This window comes from Exophiala bonariae (assembly GCF_035927105.1).
Source record: "Exophiala bonariae strain CCFEE 5792 chromosome Unknown scaffold_9, whole genome shotgun sequence".
Taxonomy (NCBI): domain Eukaryota; kingdom Fungi; phylum Ascomycota; class Eurotiomycetes; order Chaetothyriales; family Herpotrichiellaceae; genus Exophiala; species Exophiala bonariae.
Genome location: NW_027042484.1, coordinates 437,944 through 462,020, shown reverse-complemented (window position 1 = coordinate 462,020; position 24,077 = coordinate 437,944). Strand labels below are relative to the sequence as shown.

At 49.0% G+C, this 24,077-nt stretch overlaps 8 protein-coding genes across 8 annotated transcripts; 4 read left to right on the top strand and 4 right to left on the bottom strand.

Moving 5' to 3' along the window:
- Window positions 1–275: 275 nt before the first annotated feature.
- On the bottom strand, window positions 276–2,117 carry LTR84_012995 (uncharacterized protein; the record flags this gene model as incomplete). Its single annotated transcript, XM_064856500.1, has 1 exon — window positions 276–2,117. One exon carries the CDS (start codon window positions 2,115–2,117, stop codon window positions 276–278), a length of 1,842 nt encoding a protein of 613 aa, XP_064707676.1.
- Window positions 2,118–2,934: 817 nt separating this feature from the next.
- On the bottom strand, window positions 2,935–4,695 carry LTR84_012994 (uncharacterized protein; the record flags this gene model as incomplete). The annotated part of the gene is made up of 4 exons (XM_064856499.1): window positions 2,935–4,138; window positions 4,202–4,267; window positions 4,356–4,440; window positions 4,515–4,695. 4 exons carry the CDS (start codon window positions 4,693–4,695, stop codon window positions 2,935–2,937), a joined length of 1,536 nt encoding a protein of 511 aa, XP_064707675.1.
- Window positions 4,696–5,671: 976 nt separating this feature from the next.
- LTR84_012993 (DNA-directed RNA polymerase II subunit RPB1) lies at window positions 5,672–11,062 on the top strand (the record flags this gene model as incomplete). Its single annotated transcript, XM_064856498.1, has 3 exons — window positions 5,672–5,799; window positions 5,855–6,083; window positions 6,143–11,062. The coding sequence occupies 3 exons, from the start codon at window positions 5,672–5,674 to the stop codon at window positions 11,060–11,062; spliced, it is 5,277 nt and encodes a 1,758-aa protein (XP_064707674.1).
- Window positions 11,063–12,580: 1,518 nt separating this feature from the next.
- LTR84_012992 (uncharacterized protein) lies at window positions 12,581–14,506 on the top strand (the record flags this gene model as incomplete). Its single annotated transcript, XM_064856497.1, has 2 exons — window positions 12,581–12,802; window positions 12,854–14,506. 2 exons carry the CDS (start codon window positions 12,581–12,583, stop codon window positions 14,504–14,506), a joined length of 1,875 nt encoding a protein of 624 aa, XP_064707673.1.
- A 965-nt stretch (window positions 14,507–15,471) lies between these two features.
- Window positions 15,472–16,892, top strand: LTR84_012991 (uncharacterized protein; the record flags this gene model as incomplete). Its single annotated transcript, XM_064856496.1, has 2 exons — window positions 15,472–16,398; window positions 16,458–16,892. 2 exons carry the CDS (start codon window positions 15,472–15,474, stop codon window positions 16,890–16,892), a joined length of 1,362 nt encoding a protein of 453 aa, XP_064707672.1.
- A 1,538-nt stretch (window positions 16,893–18,430) lies between these two features.
- On the top strand, window positions 18,431–20,939 carry LTR84_012990 (uncharacterized protein; the record flags this gene model as incomplete). Its single annotated transcript, XM_064856495.1, has 6 exons — window positions 18,431–18,732; window positions 18,795–18,850; window positions 18,905–19,799; window positions 19,848–20,255; window positions 20,307–20,527; window positions 20,584–20,939. 6 exons carry the CDS (start codon window positions 18,431–18,433, stop codon window positions 20,937–20,939), a joined length of 2,238 nt encoding a protein of 745 aa, XP_064707671.1.
- Window positions 20,940–21,215: 276 nt separating this feature from the next.
- Window positions 21,216–22,586, bottom strand: LTR84_012989 (uncharacterized protein; the record flags this gene model as incomplete). Its single annotated transcript, XM_064856494.1, has 1 exon — window positions 21,216–22,586. One exon carries the CDS (start codon window positions 22,584–22,586, stop codon window positions 21,216–21,218), a length of 1,371 nt encoding a protein of 456 aa, XP_064707670.1.
- A 541-nt stretch (window positions 22,587–23,127) lies between these two features.
- On the bottom strand, window positions 23,128–23,932 carry LTR84_012988 (uncharacterized protein; the record flags this gene model as incomplete). Its single annotated transcript, XM_064856493.1, has 3 exons — window positions 23,128–23,588; window positions 23,639–23,801; window positions 23,861–23,932. 3 exons carry the CDS (start codon window positions 23,930–23,932, stop codon window positions 23,128–23,130), a joined length of 696 nt encoding a protein of 231 aa, XP_064707669.1.
- Window positions 23,933–24,077: the final 145 nt, after the last annotated feature.

The following is a 24,077-nucleotide window of genomic DNA, read 5'->3' as shown; positions in this document are numbered from 1 at the left end:
ACAGTGCGATCCCCCGTTTCGAAGACAACGTTATAGATTAGTTATGAAGAACACTTAATCCGAAAATGACCATCTTGGGGAGACGAGATGAGGTTTTGATTTAGAAAGAAAAAAAAGACTCGTTTCTGATAAACAATACCGTGTCCACGTGTACATAAAATGGGTATCACAAATACGTATATCAAGTCCCACCCTCCCCTCAAAACAACCTATTGTCTTGAATGCACAACCCTGTCATTAGACTTCCAGTCAATCCAAACCCATATCGGCACCGTCTATTGCTCCACGCAAGAGATCAAAGCCTCGAGCATTTCTTCCGTCGCCTTGGCCTCATCACTCTGACCAGGATCCATGCCGATCAACTGATCTCTGAGGCTACGCTCAAGGATCTTGAGGCCGTCCTCACCCAGTAGCACTGCAATGGTCTGCCGTGCACCATTGTCCTCTGCAACCATCCAGCTCAAGATCAGCTCTATGGACTGAAGGGAGAACAATCCCGCGTCGAGTCGGCGAGACAGCCATTCATCCTCTCGGTCCTCTATCTGGCTCGGACTGAGATCTTCACGTTCCTTCTGTATTTGAGCGTCAACCTTGATTAATCTCGTTTTGTATTCGCGTCGTAATTCCACCAATTTCAGGAGTTTTTCGTAGTCCTTCTCCACGAATTTGGCAAGAGCGCGAATTCTGACGGCTGAGCCGCCCGGTAAGTACCTCAGCAGACTGGCGAGCATACCGATCAGATGTTCGATGAGACTTCGCTCAGCTCTCTTTCCTTTCATGAGAAGGCCGAATATCGTTTTCAGCCCTGCGGCGTTGACCAGTCGTGCACAAACAGGCGGGGCGTTGCCGCCGCTCATGGCGTGATCAAGAACCCGCAGAGCCCGCAACTTTGCCAGTCGTCCTTCCCTGATCATGATTAGACAAAGTTCGACGCCTTCGCCCTCGATGAATTTTTGACCGCCTAATCGTTCTTCCACCACGCTGGCTAAGCAGTCGAAGAGATTCTCCGCGAATTCCTCTTCGTCGGATTCTTTTTCGGGATCTCTCTTGCGATAGATGCTGAGTAGTTCAAGTAGAGCGTCAACGCCTTCTTTGATGGCGAAGCGGTCTCGATTAGGACGACTAGATTGCAGCAGAATGGCGAGAATTTCGGCAGCATACTGTCGGTTTTGTCCAACTTTCCCCCTGGCGTTGACATCAATCTTTTTGATCCTCATCAATAGCCAATTGATAAGGTTGTCGTTAGAACCAACGATCTCCATATTCTTCGTTTCCGAGAGAATGTTTTCAAACACATTCAAAATGTGGTAAATACCAGACCTGTCGGTCTCATTGGCCTCATCCAGACGCGTAAGATTGCTGGTCAATAGTCCAACAACGTCACTTTGGATCATTGCTTTGACCAACGTCTGCCACTGCTCTTCAGTTGTGGTGGAATCTTCGTCGGTGAGTTCGGCAAGTAGTTCCGAGACTCCAATGGCAATGTCTGTGTTTTCATGCGCCAACAAACCAATCAAACTGTTGGCGCAGCCCATCTTGACGAACTCTTCATAGAGTTCACCGTGTTCGCTGAGTAGACTCAATCCTTTGATTTCAGTATCGAGGTCGGCTTCACTGGCGACGAATTTGAGAGGATCACCCTCGAATTTTGCGCGCAGTTCGGCGTTCTTATTGATCTTTCGCTCAAAGTTGATCGCGGTACGACGCAGCCAAGGGGAATCGAACTTCTCTTCCGCCTGGCCTTCTTCGTTTCTCTCAATGTAATCCATCACTTCGCGTTCTTCTTGAGTCACTCCGCCGCCAAAGAAACGGCCCTCTTCATCGTCCCCAACTTCTTCTTCCGCGTCTTCCGGGGGCAGAGAGGGGCCGGCTTCGAGATCATTCTCATCGTCGGGCTCTTCGTCTTGAACAAATGCAGTCTTGGCTGCAGAGCCGTTGGTGGAAATGGCTTCCTGGGTTCCATTGCCGTTGCCATTTGTAGCGCCGCGCGGGGAGGAACCATTGGTCAATTTGGAGGATTTGTTGGAGAGAGAGTCAGTGAAGGACGCGGTAGGATCTTCAAGTTTGCGCTTGGGAGCAGCGTTTGGTTTTCGAAAGAGATCATCAATGGAGGTCATTATGTCAAGTCAATCAAGACTCAATTTGTGGTAGTGATCATTGAAGCCAGGACAATAATGATGAGTGGGAAAATGAGAAAAAGTAGGGACAACTATTCAACCATGGAGTGAATTGGAGATTTTGGCCGAGAGTGCCCGAACAAGAGAAGGCCCTGACGACGATATGTCCCTAATACAAGACCAGGGCAGAAAGGCGTTTTGCAAACCCACTAATCCTCCTTTGACATATTCTCTGCCATGACCTCGTATCGAGAACGATTGGATTCCGCAAAATACTGGACGCAGCCCGGGAAATGGAGAAACTATCCGATCGCCAAGAATCAGCTCGCCGCTAGAGTACCACTAGTGACTGCTAGTCTCCTACGAAGTACTAACACGTCAAGACAAAGACTCGGGACTTTCCCGGCACATCGGCCAAAAGGACCCAAATCCCTCATGGTGTTACGAGTACGAATGAACCCCTGACTCCTTTTTCATTATCGACGTTCTTTTGCATCGGGTTTTCGTATTCGAACCTCATGATCACTGACGACAGATTGCCTGTGACCATGTAATTCGAATGCCTCCAGCAACACCAGGCATTAACAGTCTTTGGTGGGCAATGAATATCACATGAACTACGAGGGCCTCCTATGGTTCTTTTGAGTTCACCAGAACAATCCTCCTAGTAGGCTCTGGTGCCAATGTCTCATCAATCATTAATGACCAGGTGCAAGCCTGGCGTAGCAGCAACATCTGTCCCTGGAGAGATATTGCAAAATACTAATACAGTGGCTTTGAAGCATCGAAACATGTAGCCTGCATCAAGGAGTGCAACTTACGCCTTGCGCTTTCGGACGTTCTTTGCGAGCTCATCGGCATCGTTCTCGTACTCTTTGCCTTCATTGATGTCTTTCTTCCGCATCGTACCCACACCCATGCGGATCAGCTCCTGATCATCATCATCACTATCTTCGACGTTGAACAAGATTGGCAGTACGAAGCTCTCTTCTTCTCCCATCTTCTTCTCCACGGTCAGAATGTCCACGTCTTCGTCTTCACGATCCAATCGCCTCTTTTGGTGCTCTTCCTGTGGGTAGGTATCAAACTCGTCTTCGCGTTCGATATACTCGACATTCTCGGTCAGCTCGGTAAAGTCAGGGGCCAAGGCCGACCACTTCTGCTGTGGTTCAATGCCCCAGATTTGGATACTGCCGGTTTCAATGCTGGTACAAGCGAGAAGTGGACGAGACGGATGCCACTCGATGATCGCAGGCTCTTCTCGATTTTCTAGAATCCGGAGCAGAGAGTTAGTCCGCAATTCCCAGATGTAGATGTCTTTCTTCATATAAGTCGATGCAGTGACGTAGTCAGCAAAGCCAGTAGCCGAAGAATGGCTGAAAGCTGTATGATTCCAACGCAGGCGGTTTACCAAATCTTGAAACTTGTGCTCGACAGTCAAAACAATGTTTTCGGCAAGGGTGGCTGGGTCTGGTTGATCGTCTTCACCCGTAGACTCATAAGGTAGTGCGTCCGTTGGGGTGAGGAGTGAGAGATCTGGGAGGTTGATGGTGCGAATGATACGATCGGTACAATTCACCAGAAGCTGGCGGCCATTCGCCGAAAGCCGCAGAAGAGAAATGAGACCAGAAGCGATTTTGGTAGAGTGGATGATCTTCCGAGTTTCCGTCTCAATAATGTTGATCCAGCCTTTGGAAGTCCCAGTGATGATGTGGTTGCCGAGGATGGAGAAAACCGCGGCAGTGGTTGATTGCTTGTTCTCAGATCGTGGAATGCTGTCACTGAGTGGTGTTGTCGGTAGGATGTATTTGACAGGGATTGGATTGGTGATATCGACAAGATGAGGAAGATTTTCGAACAAGCAGGCGACGAAAAGATTGCGATTGTAAGGATGAAGTTCTGCCATGTAGATCGGAGCTTCAAACTTGACGATGCGGATGCGCTCTTGAGTCTGCAGATCCCAGAGGAATGCTCGACAGTCCTGAGATGATGAAAGTACGTATCTGCCATCTCTTGACCAGCTGAAGGCTTTTGATTAGACTTTGATTTGGTCCCACCAACGGCTGAACTTCGAGAGGGCCTACCTCAGTCCTTGGACTTGCTTCCAGTGACCTTGTAGCTTCATCCCAACACCAAAGGTCTCCATATCCCTGCCAAGCGTGGTAAGCAAGCATCCAGCAGGAATTGGGAGAAAGTAGTTTCGTGAGCTCATCATCCACGGAAACACGTCGCACATACCAGATAACGACCTTGCCATCAACTCTTCCCGAGGCGAGGTAGTCACCTTTCCGACTGAATCTGAGAAAGGTGGCATGACCGGATCCTGCGTTTTGTTATGTCAATTTCCGAACCAAAAACAGGTGAGTGGCTAGCAGGCTTTCTTGCTCCTGTACTTACTTAGATCATTGGTCAGAGCATCTGGAGAGTCCTGTGCTAATTGGAACGGATCTATCAGTGCCAAATTCATGATGTAGATGTTTGCATTGCTGTTTGGGTGGGCAATTGTACGTGGTCCATGGCGATCACTGGTTGGGGTCTTTTTGCGCCAAACTTCGATGTCCGTGTCCGGAATCGCCATAACTTTAATCCGAGTCGAAATCTCACGTGCTCGTCAGGGAGTGTGACCGATTGTGTGAAAAGCGTTGGCGTTTCAAGGAAAGACCATGTTCAAGATCTAGAACACGATGGAGAGCTCATTACAGTGTAGGTACCTACCTAGTCTAGGCAGTCGCTCAGAGGTATCATTCTACTACAGCCAAAGTCATCTCTCAGTGAATGGTAATCACATTGTTTACGCTCAGTGGGACAATTATAGCAGTAAGATGGCGAGACGTTCACGCGTTTGCTCGTGTTCAAACCCCCGGAACAACTTGATTCACCTAGACGAACTGATCAAGAGATACATAGCGCGAGATGTCAAAGGTCCTGCATGTATCCGTATAATGATATCCGTATAATGTCAAGTACAAACAATATTCTCGCAGTATCATATGCTTGAGTTGGTTGAGCTTGTCTCGCAGTCACTTGTAGAACACATATGTTTTGGTTAGAGTGGGTTATCTTGATTTATGAATATAATCACGCCTTCAGTTGGTAAACGCGGAGTCATTCATTGCCAGGATGAGGCTGAGATCTCGAGGTGAAATGAGAAGTGATGTCCCCTTTGATTGCACGCTAAGCTGTATCCGGCATCGCCTACATTCCAGATGCTTGGCTGCAATTCTTTTACAACTCAGGCAACCTCACCCTCATCATCACAACTCATCCTCCTCCTCCTCATCACCAACCCACCCATACCATCTCGAATCGATCGCGCGCCCGAATCCATACGATCTAATCGCCGAGGCGGACGTGTTCACCAACTTTCGGATCAAGAAAAGCGACACTGGTCAAAAGCGCAGCTGGAAAGGAACATTGTTTTGGGTGGCCCCGTCGGGCGGGTGGGTCATACCTGACCAGAACGCGCATTCATCGGCGCAGGCACTGCTATTATCTCAGATCATTGAGAACAACTATCATCGTCTCCCAAGGATATTAAGGATACAATCGTGATCATGTCGAATCTCAATTTCCCTTACTCGAGCGCCCCTGTGCGCACTGTCGAGGAAATTCAGTTCGGTCTCTTCTCCGCGAAAGAGTCCGAACGCCTCGCAGTCATCGACATCGAATATCCTGAGACGATGTATGTAGATAACGAGAGCTTCTCATTTGACAAGATTTCTAACACTTTGTTTCAGGGATGAGCAACGCCTCAAACCTCGAGAGAAAGGCCCTAATGATCCTCACCTAGGGACAATCGACCGCAATTTCAAATGCAGTACTTGTGAAGAGAACATGCAAGAGTGTCCGGGGCACTTTGGAGTTATCAAGCTTGCTACTCCCGTTTATCACTATGGTTTCATGGGCAAGGTCAAAAAAATCTTGGAAACTGTCTGCCACAACTGTGGCAAAATCAAAGCTCTTGATGTGAGTCTTTTTCTATCATCATAGAATCTCCTACGAATGGTCGACTAATCTGTCGACAGTCCGAAGAATTGAAACACGCCTTCAAGATACGTGATCGCAAGCGCCGTTTCGACGCAGTTTGGCGTTTGAGCAAACCTCGATTGATTTGCGAAGCCGATCCACCCGAGGATGCTGATCAGCAAATGATGAAAGGACCTCCCCAGATCAAGCATGGTGGTTGCGGCAATGCCCAGCCTGATATTCGAAGAACTGGTTTGCAACTTTGGGCAAGCTGGAAGCCTCGCAAGGGTGAAGATGAAGAGGATACGACACCCGAAAAGAAACGAATCTTCCCAACTGAAGTGTTGCGTACTTTCCGTACCCTCACCGACGAAACCCTCGAGCTGATGGGTCTCAATCTTGAATATGCTCGGCCCGAGTGGATGATCCTGTCTGCACTCCCCGTTCCTCCCCCTCCAGTCCGTCCCAGTATCAGTGTGGATGGTAGTGGCCAGGGTCAGCGTGGTGAAGACGACTTGACCTTCAAACTCGGTGACATTATCCGTGCTAATCAAGCTGTTCTGCGAACCGAAGTTGATGGAACACCTGACCATATCAAAGTTGATCTGCAGGATCTTCTACAATATCATATCGCCACTTACATGGACAATGAAATTGCTGGACTGGATAAAGCTCAGCATAAGAGTGGAAGACCCATCAAGTCTATTCGTGCTCGACTGAAGGGCAAGGAGGGAAGACTGCGCCAGAACCTTATGGGAAAGCGTGTTGATTTCTCTGCACGTACAGTCATCACGGGTGATCCAAATCTGTCACTCGATGAAGTTGGTGTCCCTCGGACCATCGCTCGCATGTTGACATACCCAGAAACAGTCACACGTTTCAACGTTGATTTCCTCAAATCCCTTGTCGCCAGAGGTCCTGAAAATCACCCTGGTGCTCGATATGTGATTCGAGATACTGGAGAGCGCATTGATCTACGCCATCATAAGAGCAAGGGAGATTTGACATTGGCATATGGCTGGAAGGTCGAAAGACACATCCGAGATGGTGATGTCATTCTCTTCAACCGTCAACCATCTCTGCACAAGGAATCAATGATGGCGCACCGCGTGCGCGTGATGCCGTATTCGACATTCAGACTCAACCTCTCGGTCACTACACCTTACAACGCCGATTTTGATGGCGACGAGATGAATTTGCATGTACCTCAGAGCGAAGAGTCTCGAGCTGAATTGGCCAATCTTTGCATGGTTCCGCTTAACATTGTCTCACCTCAACGAAACGGTCCTCTCATGGGCATTGTCCAAGATACACTGTGCGGAATCTACAAGATCTGTCGACGTGACGTCTTCCTCAGTCGTGATCAAGTCATGAACATCATGCTGTGGGTGCCAGATTGGGATGGAGTCATTCCTCAACCTGCCGTCATTAAGCCTAGACCCCGCTGGACGGGCAAGCAAATGATCAGTATGATCTTGAACAAGCAGCTCAATCTGGAACGATTGGATGCCAAGGGTGAAGATCCTTATGTGCCATCTAATGATACCGGACTTATGGTTCTCGAGGGCAACTTGATGTTTGGTATTTTCAGCAAAAAGTTTGTGGGAACGAGCGCTGGAGGTATCATTCACACAATCTTCAATGAATTTGGGCACGATGCAGCAATGGCCTTTTTCAACGGCGCGCAAACCGTCGTAAATTACTGGCTGCTCCATAATAGCTTCAGCATCGGTATTGGTGACACAGTACCAGATGAGGTTACGGTCGAAAAAATTCAGTACGCCGTCGACTCGCGAAAGCAAGAAGTTGAGGAGATTGCACAAAAGGCATACAACGAAGACCTTGAGCCTGCCCCAGGTATGAACGTGCGTCAAACATTTGAAAGCAAAGTCATGAACGCACTCAATCAAGCTCGTGATCAAGCAGGTGCTGCGACTGAAGACAGCTTGAGAGATCTCAACAACGCCATCACCATGGCTCGTGCTGGTTCTAAAGGTTCAACTATCAATATCGCTCAGATGACAGCTATCGTCGGCCAACAGGCTGTCGAAGGCAAACGTATTCCTTTCGGCTTCAAGTATCGCACCTTGCCACATTTCGCAAAGGATGATTACTCTGCTCCTTCAAGAGGTTTCGTTGAGAATTCATACCTGAGAGGCTTGACCCCCACAGAATTCTTCTTCCACGCAATGGCCGGTCGTGAAGGTCTGATTGATACCGCTGTCAAGACTGCAGAGACTGGCTACATTCAACGTCGTCTTGTCAAGGCTCTTGAAGAAGTCACCGTCAAATATGACGGAACCATCCGAGACAGTCGTGGCAACATTGTACAGTTCATCTACGGTGAAGATGGTCTAGATGGCGCCCATATCGAAAACCAAAAGGTTGATATCATCACGATGTCAGATAAAGCTTTCAATAATCGGTTTGCTGTTGATGTCATGAGTGGCGATGTTTCTCTTTGGCGAGGCAAACTTCTCCAAGCGAGAGAAATCCAAGGTGACACAGAATTGCAAGAAATGTTCGATGAAGAATTAGAAGCCCTTCAGACATCCCGAGACTTCTTGCGGAAGATGGGCAAAGGAACTGAAGACTCGATGCAGCTGCCCATGAACGTGGCACGTATCATCGACCAGGCACAAAAGAACTTCAAGATTCGTCGTGGTGACAAGACTGATCTTGATCCACGCTACGCTTTGAACGCGGTGAAGCAACTGCTTGAGCGTTTGGTTGTTGTCCGTGGTGATGATCCCCTCTCTGTGGAGGCCCAATCCAACGCGACTCTTCTTTTGAAAGCTCAGCTTCGATCTCGATTGGCATTCAAACGCCTGGTGCTGGAGCATGGATTGAACAGACTGGCTTTTGACAACATCATTGGTGGAGTTGAAAGTCGATTTATTGCTGCCGCTGCCAATCCTGGCGAGATGGTTGGTGTCTTGGCTGCACAATCGATTGGCGAACCTGCTACTCAGATGACCCTTAACACTTTCCATTTCACCGGTGTGTCTGCCAAGAACGTTACTTTGGGTGTTCCGCGTCTGAAGGAGATCTTGAACGTCTCACAGACCATCAGAACCCCTTCCATGACTGTCTATCAACTTCCTGAGAACGTTGGCGATAAGGAGGCCGCCAAACTACTTCGAAGCCGTGTCCAGCATACCAATCTTCGTTCCGTTGCGGAGACGTGTGAGCTTTGGTATGATCCTGACATCCAGAGCACGATCATCCCGGAGGATCTGGACATGGTTGAATCATACTTTATCATTCCAGAAGACAGTGATCAAGATCTTGCTGCCCACTCAAAGTGGCTTCTTCGTATCACTCTCAGTCGTGCAAAGCTTCTCGACAAGGGTTTGAATATCCAAGATGTCTCTGCGAAGATCAAGTCCACGTATGGCAAGGACTTGTCTGTCATCTTTAGTGACATCAACGCTGATGAACAAATCATTCGAGTTCGACTTGTTCAGAACTATGGCAAGGACGAGGATGACGAACGAAAAGAAGATGATGAGGTCCTCCGCCGTTTCCTGAACGAAATGTTAGATCACCTGACCTTCCACGGTGTCCCTGGTGTATCGAGAGCCTTCATTGATCAAAAGTCTCGGGCAATCATTGCAGAGGACAATTCAGTCTTCATGGCAAAGAGTGATCCTCGATGCAACGAGTATGTTTTGGAGACTAGTGGTAGCTCGTTCGCAAAGGTACTCACTATTGAGGGAGTTGATACCAGTCGCACCTACACCAACCGATTCACCGAAGTCTTCGAGGTTCTCGGTATCGAGGCAACCAGAGCTGCCATTATGCGTGAGCTGACACAAGTCCTGTCCTTCGATGGTTCTTATGTGAATGCTCGCCATTTGTGTATTCTTTGTGATGTCATGACGGCACGTGGTTATGTTATGGCTGTCACTCGTCATGGCATCAACAAGTCTGATACCGGAGCTCTAATGCGATGCTCATTCGAACAGACAGTGGAGATTCTATTGGAAGCTGCAGCTGCAGGCGAATTGGACGATTGTCGAGGTGTCTCAGAGAACTTGATCTTAGGTCAAGTAGCTCCCGTTGGCACAGGCACCATGGAAATTCTGCTTGACCCAGTGCTACTCGAGACAGTACCCATCAACAATGCCAACAACGCTCCTATTGGCGTCAAAGGATCTCAACAACTTCTCGAGGGTGCGTCTACTCCATATGATTCAGGTTCACCTATGCAGGACACCAATTATTTGGGCTCTCCGGATTACGGCGCTTCTTTCTCTCCCATTGCTGCATCAGGCTCAGACGAAGCGGGAGGTTTCTCGGAATTCCATCCCGGGTTCAGTGGTGGAATCAGTCCCTACTCGGCTCGAAGCCCTGGAGGATACTCGCCTGGCAGTCCATTCGGTGGCACCAGCCCAAGCTCCCCCGGCTTCTCACCCACTGCCGGTTACTCTCCTACTTCACCGATGTTTGGCGCAACGAGTCCTGGTTTTGGTCCAACCTCACCATCGTTCAGCCCAGCCAGCCCGGCTTTCACTCCGACGTCTCCTGCTTATTCCCCGACGTCGCCGGCACAGAATTCACCAACGTCTCCTAGCTATTCGCCAACATCTCCGAGCTACTCGCCAACCTCTCCTGCTTATGGAGGTTCACCAACGTCGCCGAGCTACTCACCTACCTCGCCTGCGTTCAGTCCTACGTCGCCCAATTCACCCACGTCGCCAGTGTACAGCCCGACCTCTCCAATGTACAGTCCCACCAGTCCAATGTACGGTGGCAGTGGTAGCAAACAGTCTCCGGTGTCGCCTAGTTATTCTCCAACATCACCGACGTACAGCCCAACTAGTCCCACGTCCCCCACAAGCCCATCTTACTCACCTACGAGTCCAATGTATAACGCTTCACCACGCAGCCCTCAAACCAGAGCTGCGACCATTACTAGCCCTCAATATTCTCCCAACAGTCCTCAGTACTCGCCAACCTCACCTAAGGAGGACTAAAAGTATTGTTTTGTACCATCACATCGTGATCACACCGGTCACTACACCTCAGTCTTGATCTCGAATCGGTAGGTGGATCCATTAGATTGACCTTCTCCCTTCCGATCTCATCTTGACCGAGAGTCATTTTTTTTCAATGCACTTTTCATCGGCCTCATACCAAATTGTCACAGCAAAGGACGAGTTCTTTTAGCTTATTCGCTGGCCATCAATGTCTTAATCAAAAAACATGTTTCAATCATTAGCGACGGCGTTGGATGGGTTTTTTTTTTTACAACAAACGATGGGTCGATATCTCGAGGTACTGCATGCAATGAGGGAACCTACTTAAATGAGTGAGAGATGAGAATGCGTTATTTCGGAGATGGATGTGCTTACTGGGAAGAATCGAGGTATGATACACCAATTATCCTCACTGCATGATAATCACTCAACCCGGCTGAGCACGTGGTATGGTATTCTCCGTGGCTGTGGAAGCCAACAAAAGTGGACGGGGAGGAGATCGAAGAATGGTTGCAGTGTACTTTAACATGCAAACTAGATAGATTGTTGTGCCGCACCAGAACGACAATGAATCCAGGCCAAGTCCGGATCCCATCCTCGAGTGCGGCTGGTGTTGTTCACAGAAGAAAACATAGCATGTCATTAGGACCATGACGCTAATTACAATCCATGGCATAGCTACTACATTCACTTGAGTGATGCTGTTGTACCTATCTTGGGTTGTCAACTTGGTGTAGATGAAAATACACGACCCAGTCGGTGCTTACTACAGTACCAAGGTACGTAGTGGGATATGCGGAGCCTTTCGCTGCTAAGGCTATCAAATCAAGGTACGTTTCTCGTTAAGTAGTATGAGATTCACGAAGTCTCAAGTTTATATAAGGAACGCCAAGGCTGAGTGGCCTCAGGCATCCTGGATCCTTTTTAGCGATTTTAGCTACAATAACAACCCGTCCGGACTTGACACAGCCTCATCAAGAGGAGTGCGTACTCAGCAGCTATTCGGCAGTGGGTATTTCGCACCGTTCAGCATGGTCGGGTCGTTTGTCATCTTGTACGACACGGCTTGTGTTACACGATCGCCTCCCATGGCCATGTTATTGGCTCAGAACCCCGACCTCCGCTGTGCTCGGGACCTGATCGTAATCCCAATGTGCTGTCTCATACAGTCATGATGACTGGAAGGGGATACATGAGGAATTCGGCCGACCATTTTGTGGGTGAATCCACCTTCCCCTGAGCATCAAATTCGGATCGCTTTTAAGGATCTCCACGAGGCTCCCTATCCAAGGCTTTGGCTCGCGCTTCTTGTGAGACATAATGGTATTGGCACTTACACGGCCTCCCATTAACTTTGGGAGGCTTGGTGGCTTTTGGAATGCCATACCCTCAGATTTCTTGGTAGGTCTATCAACATATCATATAAGTTGACTTTATACGTCCACTTGATTGTTGCATGGTCACACTCTCAAAGAGACCTTGTGGCAACTGATGGCTTTCCTTTCTCGGTCCTCGATGCTGTCAGGTGTCTGTGTATTACTACAGCTTTTTGGTTTCGTCGTTGCTTTTGTGCCGGACCATGTTCTCCGAATAAGTGTTGGAACGATACAACAAGATTGCAAGCCTCGTCTTTCGACTCTCGTCAACGGCACATACCCGGGGCCTCCCATATACCTTGAGCCCGATGTTACCACATGGATTCGCGTGTACAATGACGCAGATATCAATGCAACAATGGTAGGTTTAGGCTCGAAGCTATTCGATGTTATCATTAACAATGAGCTTTAGCACTGGCACGGGCTTTCCATGGCGACCGCTCCATATGGAGATGGCTCTCCACTAGGGTCGCAGTGGCCAATTCCACCAGGACACTTCTTCGACTACGAACTACATCCCAAGGCTCATGAAGCCGGAACTTCGTTTTATCATTCACATATCGGCTTTCAGGCGATAACTGCGGCAGGGGCCCTGATCGTGAAGGATGCGGGCGCTCCACCATACCCTTACGACGACGAAATCATCCTCAAGTTTGGCGATTACTACTCCTTTGAAGATCATGAGGTGGAGGAAATGCTGAATAGTAAAACATGGAAATGGACTGATGACCCGCTCGCATTGTTAATCAATGGCCATAGTGGTACAGCACCTGGGCCAAAGAATTCGAATCCCTCGGATGAATCATGTCAGCCATGGCAGGTGGATGTCGAGCCTGGCAAGACATACAGATGGCGAGTCATCGGTGGAACAGCTTTGTCGATGGTAGTGGTGGGATTTGAAGACCACGAAAATCTCACCGTGATCGAGACTGATAGTTCATATGTCCTCCCAGTCGAGACGCCGTTCATTCAAGCTGACACCGGCCAAAGATTCAGCTTTTTAATGAAAACGAAGACTCAGGAAGAATTGAACGCATTGGGAGGGAAAACAAAGTTTTGGATACAAGCTGAGACTCGAGAGGGATTTGGAACGGTGCCTGCCTGGGCGATATTGAACTACGTGACTGGTGAAGGCGTGGAGAAGCGCCAGAATCTATCCGGAAGACCTCAACCCTCGGCAGACGCGGGCGCGACGGGCCCAAATGATGTCCCTCAATCCCCAATCCTTGAACTTCCCTACGATGTCGAGAACTTCCTCGAATACACTTTCGAAAATCCGGATTTACCGGGTTACGTCAAAGCACCTACGGCCGAAGAAGTGACTCGCCGGATCACCATCTCGACCCTACAATTCTTGAACAACAGCTCTGGCTATACTGAGTTCAAGGAAAACATGGAGTCGTGGCATGAGCAACATCCTCTCGGACCCACGACCCAGACCCCATATCTGGTCGAAATCCTCTCCAACGGCACTGTCAACAGCGCTGTACCCGATTATGAGCGCGCTATGAGCAATCCTGAACAAGAAGGATTCGATCCCATCTCTCACACATACCCCGCCAAGATTGGCGAAGTGATCGAGATCGTCTGGCAGAACGCAGCCTCTTTCCCTGCCGGCATGTACGGTCCACATCCAGTCCACGCCCACGGCGAACACTTCTGGGACCTAGGCTCCGGCCCCGACGTCTATTCCGTCGAGGCTCATAAGACACTGCTGGAATCCAACTCCGTCAATGGGCGGCCGTGGACCGGCTCACGACGGGACACGACAATGCTGTACAAATATCAGGTCCAGTCTCCCAACCCAGGTGAAGTGAATGGGTGGAGAGCATGGCGTCTGCGCGTCACCGAGGAGAACGTCGGTGTCTGGATGATGCACTGCCATATTCTGCAGCACATGATCATGGGCCAGCAGATTGTGTGGGTTTTCGGCACGCCGGATGAGATCAAGAAGCACACCAAGCCCGTGGAAGGTGTCTTGGATGGATTCTTCACATATGGAGGCGATGTGATTGGGAAGGAGGGCGCGGAGGACCATGTCAGAAGGGTGAGGTTCTTCCAATAGTGATGGACATTTGGTACGGTGTGAATGGTGGGATCGTACAGTATTTGCATGCATCATATACTTACTACAGTACGTTGTTTTACCTCATAATCATAGACGGTCATCGAAATTTTACTTGGTCAGTGTAACCTAGCAAGATTAATTGTGACGATTTCCTCTTGAATTGACAGACTCTACGGGCTGCTAAGACATCATACTTCAATTCGGATACTGACCTGGCAGATTGGTGGTAGGGCGGGAAAGGGGCGAGGCTGACCCTTTTTCGGGATCGCGGGCCCTCGGGTCCTGAGGCCGTCAGCAGAAAATATCTGTCTGATGGCGATCTCGGGATGATTAGTGTTCGACACAAACCCGGGGTCTGCTTCTTTGCTACCGCGGCGCATACTGCCTCCCTGGTCCAAACTCCAAATTGGCAGTCTGACATTCGATCTCATATCTCCTCGGGATAGGTGCATGTGGTCCATTTACTTAGATGTGATGCGTTGAGCCTCGTAATTCTAGAGCCTCTTTGACCTCAAATTTGTTATCAACAGTATCCGCGTCAAGTACGTATTTTTAACTATCCTTTCAGGTCCTCCTCGACGTCAACACTACGATGGTCTTTTACTGGCCTCGACAAGCACTACCTTGACGATAATCCCCAGCTAGTCCGAGAAGAGAAAATGAGACAAGGTCAGACAAACTTTGGGGTTTTCGGACCTTTGACTGACGAGGGAATATGCGCAACACTACTACAAACCTGTTTACAACCATTTTCGATCCCGAAGTCGATCCCGAAAAATGAATGTAGGTGATTGGCAAATCGATCTCATATATGTCATTGTCTAGACCTTTAAATATTGCTTGAGCCCGGGCTGTTATTGCTTCATTTATTAAGAGGGTTTCCAATACAAGTGCTGTTCTTGAAGCAATCGTAGTGCTGTGCTTGATATCCTGTCTCGACCAAGCATATTTCATCCCGGGAAATGGCGCCGTCGAAATCCTTCGAAGTGGCTATTATCGGCGGTGGGATCGCCGGTGTTACTCTAGCGATCGCTCTACATTACCGCAACGTCCCAGTCACAATCTACGAACAGGCACCGCAATTTGGAGAAGTTGGCGCTGGCGTGAGCTTCAGTCCCAATGCCGTCCAGGCGATGAAAAGCTGTCACGAAGGTGTTTATAAAGCCTTTGATAAGGTCTGCACACGCAACGTCTGGCCATCGAAGCAGAACGTGTGGTTTGACTATCTCAACGGCTACGACAAGAAGGCCGACGGTCACCAAGAAGCGGCGTTCACAATCACCAATAGTTTGGGCCAGAATGGCGTGCATCGAGCCCGGTTTCTGGACGAGATGGTTACGTTGATTCCTGAGGGAATTGCTAAGTTCGGGAAGAGGCTTGATGACATTACGGAGAAAGACGACGGCAAGCTGCTGATGAAGTTCCTTGACGGAACGACGGCAGAAGCAGACGTTGTCATTGGGTGTGACGGCATCAAGTCACGGGTTCGCCAGCTTATCGTCGGTGTGGACCATCCTTCTGCATATCCCACCTACACGCACAAATATGCCTACCGAGGCCTGATACCAATGGAAAAGGCGGTGGAAGTCCTGGGAGAAGAGCGGGCCAAGAATGCTTGTATGCATGTAAGTATTGTCGATGTCCCAATCTTTCTAGACCAGGGAAAGCTAACAATCCTGCAGATGGGGCCGGATGGTCACTTGTTGACCTTTGCTGTTAGCCATGGCACTATTTTGAACATTGTGGCATTCCGAACGCAAAGTGAAGATTGGCCTGATTATCAAAGACTGACGAGGCGAGCTAGACGGGAAGATGCTCTTCGGGATTTTGCTGATTATGGCGCGAATGTGATCAATCTGTTAAAACTGACGGAGGAAAACCTCGACGTGGTAAGTCTCGACGCACAAAGAATCAAAGTGAACTTGGATGCTGATTCGAGTCTCTGCAGTGGGCAATATTCGATCTAGGCGAGAATCCTGTCCCCACATTCTACAAAGGGCGACTGGCTATCTCTGGAGACGCAGCACACGCCACTTCACCTCATCATGGCGCTGGAGCAGGACTCTGCATCGAGGATAGTGCCATTCTCGCCGAACTGTTTGCAGATGAGAACGTGAAAACACAGCAGGACCTAGAAGGTGTCTTGGCAGCTTTTGACGCTTCCAGGAGAGAGCGAGGCCAATGGCTCGTACAAAGTAGTAGATTCATTGGTGATAGCTACGAATGGCGGGCTGATGGTGTAGGTGACGACTTTAAGAAAATCGAGTCTGAGATCATTCGGAGAAATGGTATTATTTCAGATATCGATATGGGAAAGTTGATCGCCGAGGCAAAGGCTGATTTGAAGCAAAGGCTGTCCCTTCCTGGGAGGAGCAACTTATGAAAGAGCACCATCTGGCTTCTGGGCACAGAGTTCTCGGCCCGTCTTCTGGTCCCACCACTTTGTAAATAACTGTAAATGAAAGGCTGCCAATGTGTAAATACTAGCCAATACGCCATCTTGGTTTGTAGCCCGACAGCGAGTAGTTTCACACGTTGATATTGTCTTCTCCTTCTTGGAGCCTGATTGCTCCGCTCCTGGTGTTGGATGCTGTTGGAACTCGCAGGGCAGTCACTTTCTTCTTCAGCTCGAGTTGCTTTACCACACATATTCCATGGAGGCCAGTTGCTACCAAGGGCGGTAAGGTACCATATATGGTGATGACGTCGGAGTAATTATGCCAGTTGCGGTTCAGATAGCGATCGATGTCAATCATCTCCTGCACATAGACATATACATATAAAGACGCGAGTAAGATCTCCGCCGCTGACACGATTTTCAGCGACGGCTTGAAGACGTCATCAGATTGATGTCTGTTGACCGCCCACCGCACAAGATCGTAGCATGATATGGCGATGGTAAGGAGGAAGAGCAGGAAAATGAAGGAAAAAAGGCTGCGTAAAGACGTGTAATGATCGGCCACCACGAAAAAGGTGAAGAAGAGGCCCAAGCCGGCATTAGCTAACAGAGCTACTCGGAGCTTGAAGATTGGGTGCGAACTGTACGGTGAAGAGGTGTCCATTTTTGGTGTTAGTGCTGTATGGAAGTTGATACTTGGGGCAGTTCTCTGGTAATGCAGCTTGATACCAGTGAAAGTCGAGGAGGAGAGCTCGATGCTTATATAGGCAGAGCACTCGAGCAAGCGTTTAGCGGAGACGAAGTTGAAACTAGGCACCTGTGTTACCAGTGCCTGTATCAATGTGAACATGCATGGGACGCCTTGAGACCATCCTGACGATCCGAACTCATTTTGCCAAGGTGGAAGGAGGGGGGGCCAGCAAGGACTGGCTCGCCTGGATGATCGATGAATCAGGTCACTTCTGCCTTACCATATTGTTCTAGTGCTAGCTCAGCGTTCGAGAATATGCATATCATAGGATACGAGCCCAAGTTCATAAGCCAGACCCCTATTGCAGATCAACTTAGAGCAGTCGAGCCTAGCTCACACGAAGCAGAGCCTCACCAGGTCAGTGCTTGTGGATAACCTGGCCTTCTATCTTCTTATCTCTCGGTAATGCGCTTCAAACTAGATGGATTCGGGCTGGTCACCAGAAGAAACATTCATCGATCAATTGGAAGCTTTGAGACTGTTCACCAAGATGAGGCTGAGAAATTATTGAGACAATGAACCATGCGGTTGAGCGCTCAAATACTCGACCGTAATTCGCCACGGTGAAATAAAATCGCCCCAGCCGCAATGTGTCCAGCATGCTTTTGCGGAGGTGGAGGTGGAGAATCTAACCACCTTGGTAACTACGCTCTACAATTGCAGAAGTTGTTCATCACGATTCCTGAATTGAAGTGTAGCAGTATGCCGTTCTGTTGAATCCCTCTATAATCTCGGATGATCGGAGACCTTTCTTCGAAGATCTACTTTGAGTATGCCACCCCAGGCTTCTCAGGACGGATTTTCTATGAACCTCAATACCGCCCCGAACAGGGAGAATTCCGCCAACTACAGCATCGTTCTTGATGGCACTTCCATAGCGGTGTCTCCAGAGGGAAGCAGCCCGACATACTCAGGTCCGCCTCGTCCAAAGCGCCGAAAGGTTAGGTTAGCATGCCGAACTTGTCGGCGGCGAAAGACTCGATGCGACGGAACCCTGCCTATTTGTCAAGCTTGCATCTCTCGTCGCGTGGGGTCTACCTGTGTCTACGTAAACGTAGCTGATGATCCTCAAAGGTATGCACCCTCGGACTCAGGATGTGACTGGTGAGGACCTGTGACTCATTGAATATCAATAGTGACAACGATGCCCAGCATGACAAGAGTCAATCCAAAGCGGTACCTAGTGCATTAAGTATGTCCGAGATGCAGCCTCATGCATTCCTTATTTACTAACGGCTTCGTTCAGGCCGAACTGCAATGGTTCCTCAGCGGTATGCTTCGCGTGATGGGGATCTTCACTCTGAATCTCCGATAACTCGGCCACGTTCTGGGACCATAGCCACTGGTAGAGACTCAGTGTCTACCCATATCGACCGTGATGACAGTTTCGCTATGGGTGCGGATGCTCTTGCTACGGTAACATCGAACGCTGTTGAAGACGGTCTCGTCTACAGAGGTTCATCGACCATCGCATTTTTAAGGAGTTTCACTCATGGCACGAGCGAGTTGACCAGACAGGCCGATCCAAATGCAACGAACGGCAACGGTGATCATTTACAGACTGACCAATTAATACCCATGAAGCCCTTACCAATAATGGAGAGAGATCCATCGGCTTTCCTTCTACCACCTCGATGGTCCGCTGACGAATATGTACAATGCTTTTGGGAATTTGTTCACCCTCTCTTTCCTGTCCTCCACAAAACATCCTTCATGGACAAATACTCACGCTTGTGGACCTCCGAAGGCAGAGAACCTGGTGGGGACGTCTCCGATGTCAACGAGAATATATTTATCTCCACACTAAATCTTGTTTTTGCAATTGGTTGTCAGTTCAGTGCGTCCGTTCCTGCACAAAACAAGGTATCACTCGCCGAAGATTTTTATCAAAGATCACGTAAAGTCTTTGTCTATGACATTTTTGATTCGACCTCTGTTTCACTTGTACAGATGCTGCTGGTCAGTGGAGTGTATCTTCAATCTACTCGATATGCTAGCCGTTGCTGGAACGTGGTAGGCCTCGCTATAAGGACGGCCCAAAGCCTGGGTCTACATATCGATGTCACAAAGTATAGACCAGAAAATCAACTCAATAAGGAGATGGCCCGCAGAATATGGCATACTTGTTTTGTCCTCGACAAGTCAGTATTTCCAGCTTCCGCCGATGCAGAGATTGCTGACAAACATAGGCTTTTGTCCATGACTTTCGGACGGCCCACCATGATCACCAATAATTGGGATGTACCCATGCCGTCCTTGATTGATGATGAATATCTTCGTACTTCTGGTGTCGGTCAACAGCCTCCAGGGATTCCGTCAAGAATTGGTTTACTTGTGTCTTCGTCCCATTTGTTCGTCATCCTGGACGAGATTCTTGCCTCACTATATTCAGAAAACCTGCGAAATAATCTCAATGAGCTTCTGCAGGACGACAAGCGTGTCCAAGAAATGATTTTAGGGGTTCTAGTATTGAATCGACGCCTGGAATCATTTGTGGATACAGTCCCGGAATATATTCGAGAGTGTTTGTCCACGAATCGAGTACCACGTGAGCAGATCACCAGTGTACAGATTCAAGAGCAGGTTTTGTTTTGCAGGTATGAGCAACGGACCAGGAAGAGTGACTTTGCTAACTTTGAACTACACAGGTTCCAGTACACCAGGGTGCTCCTCCTCCGGCCCATCCTCTTACTTGCTACGAAGCGACGCATCACGATTGATCCTGTATCGCTCAAGCCGGCCTCTCTCGATGTCGAATTAGTGAGAAGTTGTTGCAATCTATGCGTCAGGACAGCACAAACTCTGATTGAGTGTCTACATCATCATTTGAATACCACTTATCGAAGTTCAGGCTGGCACACAGTATACTGTAAGTTACGATATCGGTAGGAAGAGCTTTTCAAGTAGGAGATTGACGCATTACAGTTGCATTTGCCGCGGCATCAATCATTCTGGTCGGTCTTACTTGCCCAATCGTGGATGAAGACCTCATACGACCTTCGTTCGAGATCAACTGGCACCGGGCGCTTGGCATCATGGATCACTACAAGCAGCAAATTCAGTCAGCACCACGAGCTATCCAGACATTGAAAAGTCTTCGCGCACAGACCATCGGCTCTGTCCCTAATGTACCACCAATAAATGTTCCTACCTCCGAGTATCAAGAGCCTCCTGCAGCTCAGGAAGACTGGAGCCAGTTCAATCCATTTGGTACTGATTTCATCGACGACACCTGGTTCAGTCAACACATCACGAACATGGATTGGCTGGAGTTATGTTGATGGAGAGATGAACTCGGGAATCTGGCCAGCGTTGCCAAAGTATTGCGGCATTGGCGATTGGGATTTCTATCAACATCAGACAATAGCAATTGTGCCACCCATCTAATCTCTAAGAGTCTCACGAGCCTCTCAACAAAAGCCGCCTCTTTCAATTTCTAACAAGCCTCTTAACCAAACCCCCGTCTTTCAATGTCTAACTTGAAAGCGGTCTGGTGATCACTGGCTGCAATATTGTTCGCCATTTACTCCAACTTCACAAACATTGTAGCGGGGTTCTCACAGTTTCGGGAACCTCACTCGCAAAAACTGATTCGGCCACGCGACGTCAACACCTAGCTTCCACGCAACCTTGAGCACCCATTCGGGCTCTCGCATGAATTGGCGAGCGACGAGAATCAGATCAGCCATGGGCTCTTTGCCAGGTTTCGCTTGTGTCATCTCCTTGGCGGCTGCAGCTTCCTCACCAATGCTCAGATCTGAGCCAGCATCATCAACGATATCTCTGGCCTGCTCGGCCTCGGTGATCAACCCGACCGCGCCTACGAGTAGTTGCGGATTGGACCCTTTCATGTCCGTACGGATCTGATTGGCGATTTTGATCTGGTAGTCTTTGGACTCGAAGGTGTTGATTCGTTGAAGTGGGTGGTTTCCAGCACTGCTAACATCAAGAAGATCAACACCGAGGGCTGGAAGGAGCTTTGCTAATCGAATCGTGTCTTCGACGTCCCAGCTACCGTATTTCTTGCCAATCTCTGTGTGGTCCATCCACTCGGTCGAGCTGACTCGGAGAAACAATGGCATGGTGTCTGGAATGACTTTGCGCATTGCCTGGATTACTTCCGTCAGAAATCGAGTACGATTTTCGAAGCTGCCACCATATTGATCGGTTCGTCGATTTGTAATAGGGCTCAGGAATTGGTGGTGAAGATATCCATGTGCAGCATGGATCTCAATAACATCAATGCCAGCTTCGACAGAGCGGCGCGCGGCGTCCGCGAAGGCTTTTACGAGCTCTTGAATCTCCGTCACGGTGAGCTGTCGTGGAGGGTAATATCCGCTGTCGTCGTTTAGTCCGTCCCAGGTCTCCTCCGGACCTCCCATTGGGCCGACAACATCATCGGGCCAGCCGCCAGCCTCTTTTGTCGCTCGTGCCCCAGTGCGTTTCCCTAACGTCGCAGCAACCCACTGTGGTAGGGTGCTAGCCTTGCGACCAGCGTGTGCCAGCTGAATACCCGACAATGCTCCCTGGGAACGAATGAAATCCGCTACCCGCTTGACCCCCTCAATCTGGCTGTCGTCCCATAGACCGGGACAATTCGGCGAGATACGTCCATTGGGTTGTACGCCGGTAGCTTCGATGAAGACCAGACTCGCACCCTTCAGAGCGTAGTGTCCGAGCGTTGCAATGTGATAGTCGGTTAGCTTGCCAATGTCTGGCCCATCCGGCGCCGTGCTGTACTGACACATGGGGGCAACGACAATGCGATTGCGCAGTGTCGTGCCACGGATCTTCAATGGCGTAAATAGTGTCGGTACAGGCTTGGTTTGGTCGAATGGCACACCGGGTGATGTCAAGTGTTGTGGAGTGAAATAAGGGATATTGGGAACTCCCACGTTCGTGCCCTTGGGCACTTCTGTACTCGTCATGGTGTTGTTAATGTGGAGGCAAAAAAATCGACCAAGGACTAACTAAAATGCAACGCTCTGATGGATGGAAATTTTGGCGTAGACTTTCATCAGCCAGATTCACTTATATAACAGGATACAGATGAGGGCTGTGGCCCCGGTTACTTCTGAGATATTGATTTCTAAGAATTCGAGTGTAGAATTGAACTTTGGCTTATCCCTCCTGCAGAGCTTAGCTTATTCAGGCTTGGAGTCGGAGAAGCGCCGATAACGTGCTTCTGCCGAGGCTGAACAAATTGTCAGTCACTCGGGAGTCGGCACTGATGCCGCAACGGTACTCAGGTGATTGGAGAAACTCTGACTTGAGTCCATGACAGGGCGCGGGTGAGGTTTCGAGGTATGAGTGAAGAAAACAATGTCATTATTCATGCAAGCACGGTCGTCTGCTTATGCTTAAGGGAAGGATATTGGAATATTTTAAATTTGTCATTTGTGGTTGCGTCGTCCTCAATGAAAGCGATGGTACACTCCTGACCAACCCTCTCGCTGCATATCAACTGGTTTACCATGGTAATTCATAGCCTTCCCTATGCCAAAACTTGCCAGTGTCCTCCAACTCTTTCTTGCTGACAATGTTCTCCCATAATTTGATCGCTGCCTCGTCTGCCTCGACGGCTTCGGGAGGCATACTTTCGGCAGGTAAAATGTTTGTCCTCACGAATCCAGGGTGCAGTAAAGTCACAATCACACCTTGCTCTTTAAGGTCGTTGGCAAGACTCTTGCCGATGGAATTGACAGCTGCTTTGGACGCGCGATATGCATAGTGTCCTCCGCTGCTGTTGTCCCCAATTGAGCCAACACGACTTGACACGATGCCTATCTTTGGCTTCGAAGATCTTAGAATGTTCGGAAGAAGTTCCTGTGTCAAAAGCATAGGGCCGAAAGTGTTTACTGCGAAGGTTCTTTGCAGAATATCTATGTTAGTTGTATAGAGCCCGTCTTTATCTGGGCCAGAAGCCACCCCTGTTTAGTTTCTCAGCAGAAGTCTTCGCTGTATTGTACCATGCGCTGACCTGCAATGTTAAGCAATAGATCAATTGCCTCATCACCAAGAACGTTCTTGAAATTCTTGATTGACTCGACTGAAGCCACATCGAGAACGTGAGTGGTGGCTTCAGAGCTCAGGTTCTGCAACCCATGTCCGTGGTCTTTATCGACAGCGTAGACCTTATATCCCTACCTGGAGGTCATTATACTGACAAAAGCACATGCATAACGAGTTGAAACAGGCTGACCTCGTTGATCAATATTATGGCAAATGCATGGCCAATGCCACTGTTTGCACCTGTAACGACCGCTGTAGGCATTGTTAGGATTTGACTATGGTCAGTATGTCCTCGATCTAATTGCATGAGGGATTTGGTTAGATGCATGCAAGAAGAATCCTGCTCGTCTCGCAGTGCTCATAAAGGTCAATGTTCAAGATCGACGGGTAATTACCAATCTGGCATG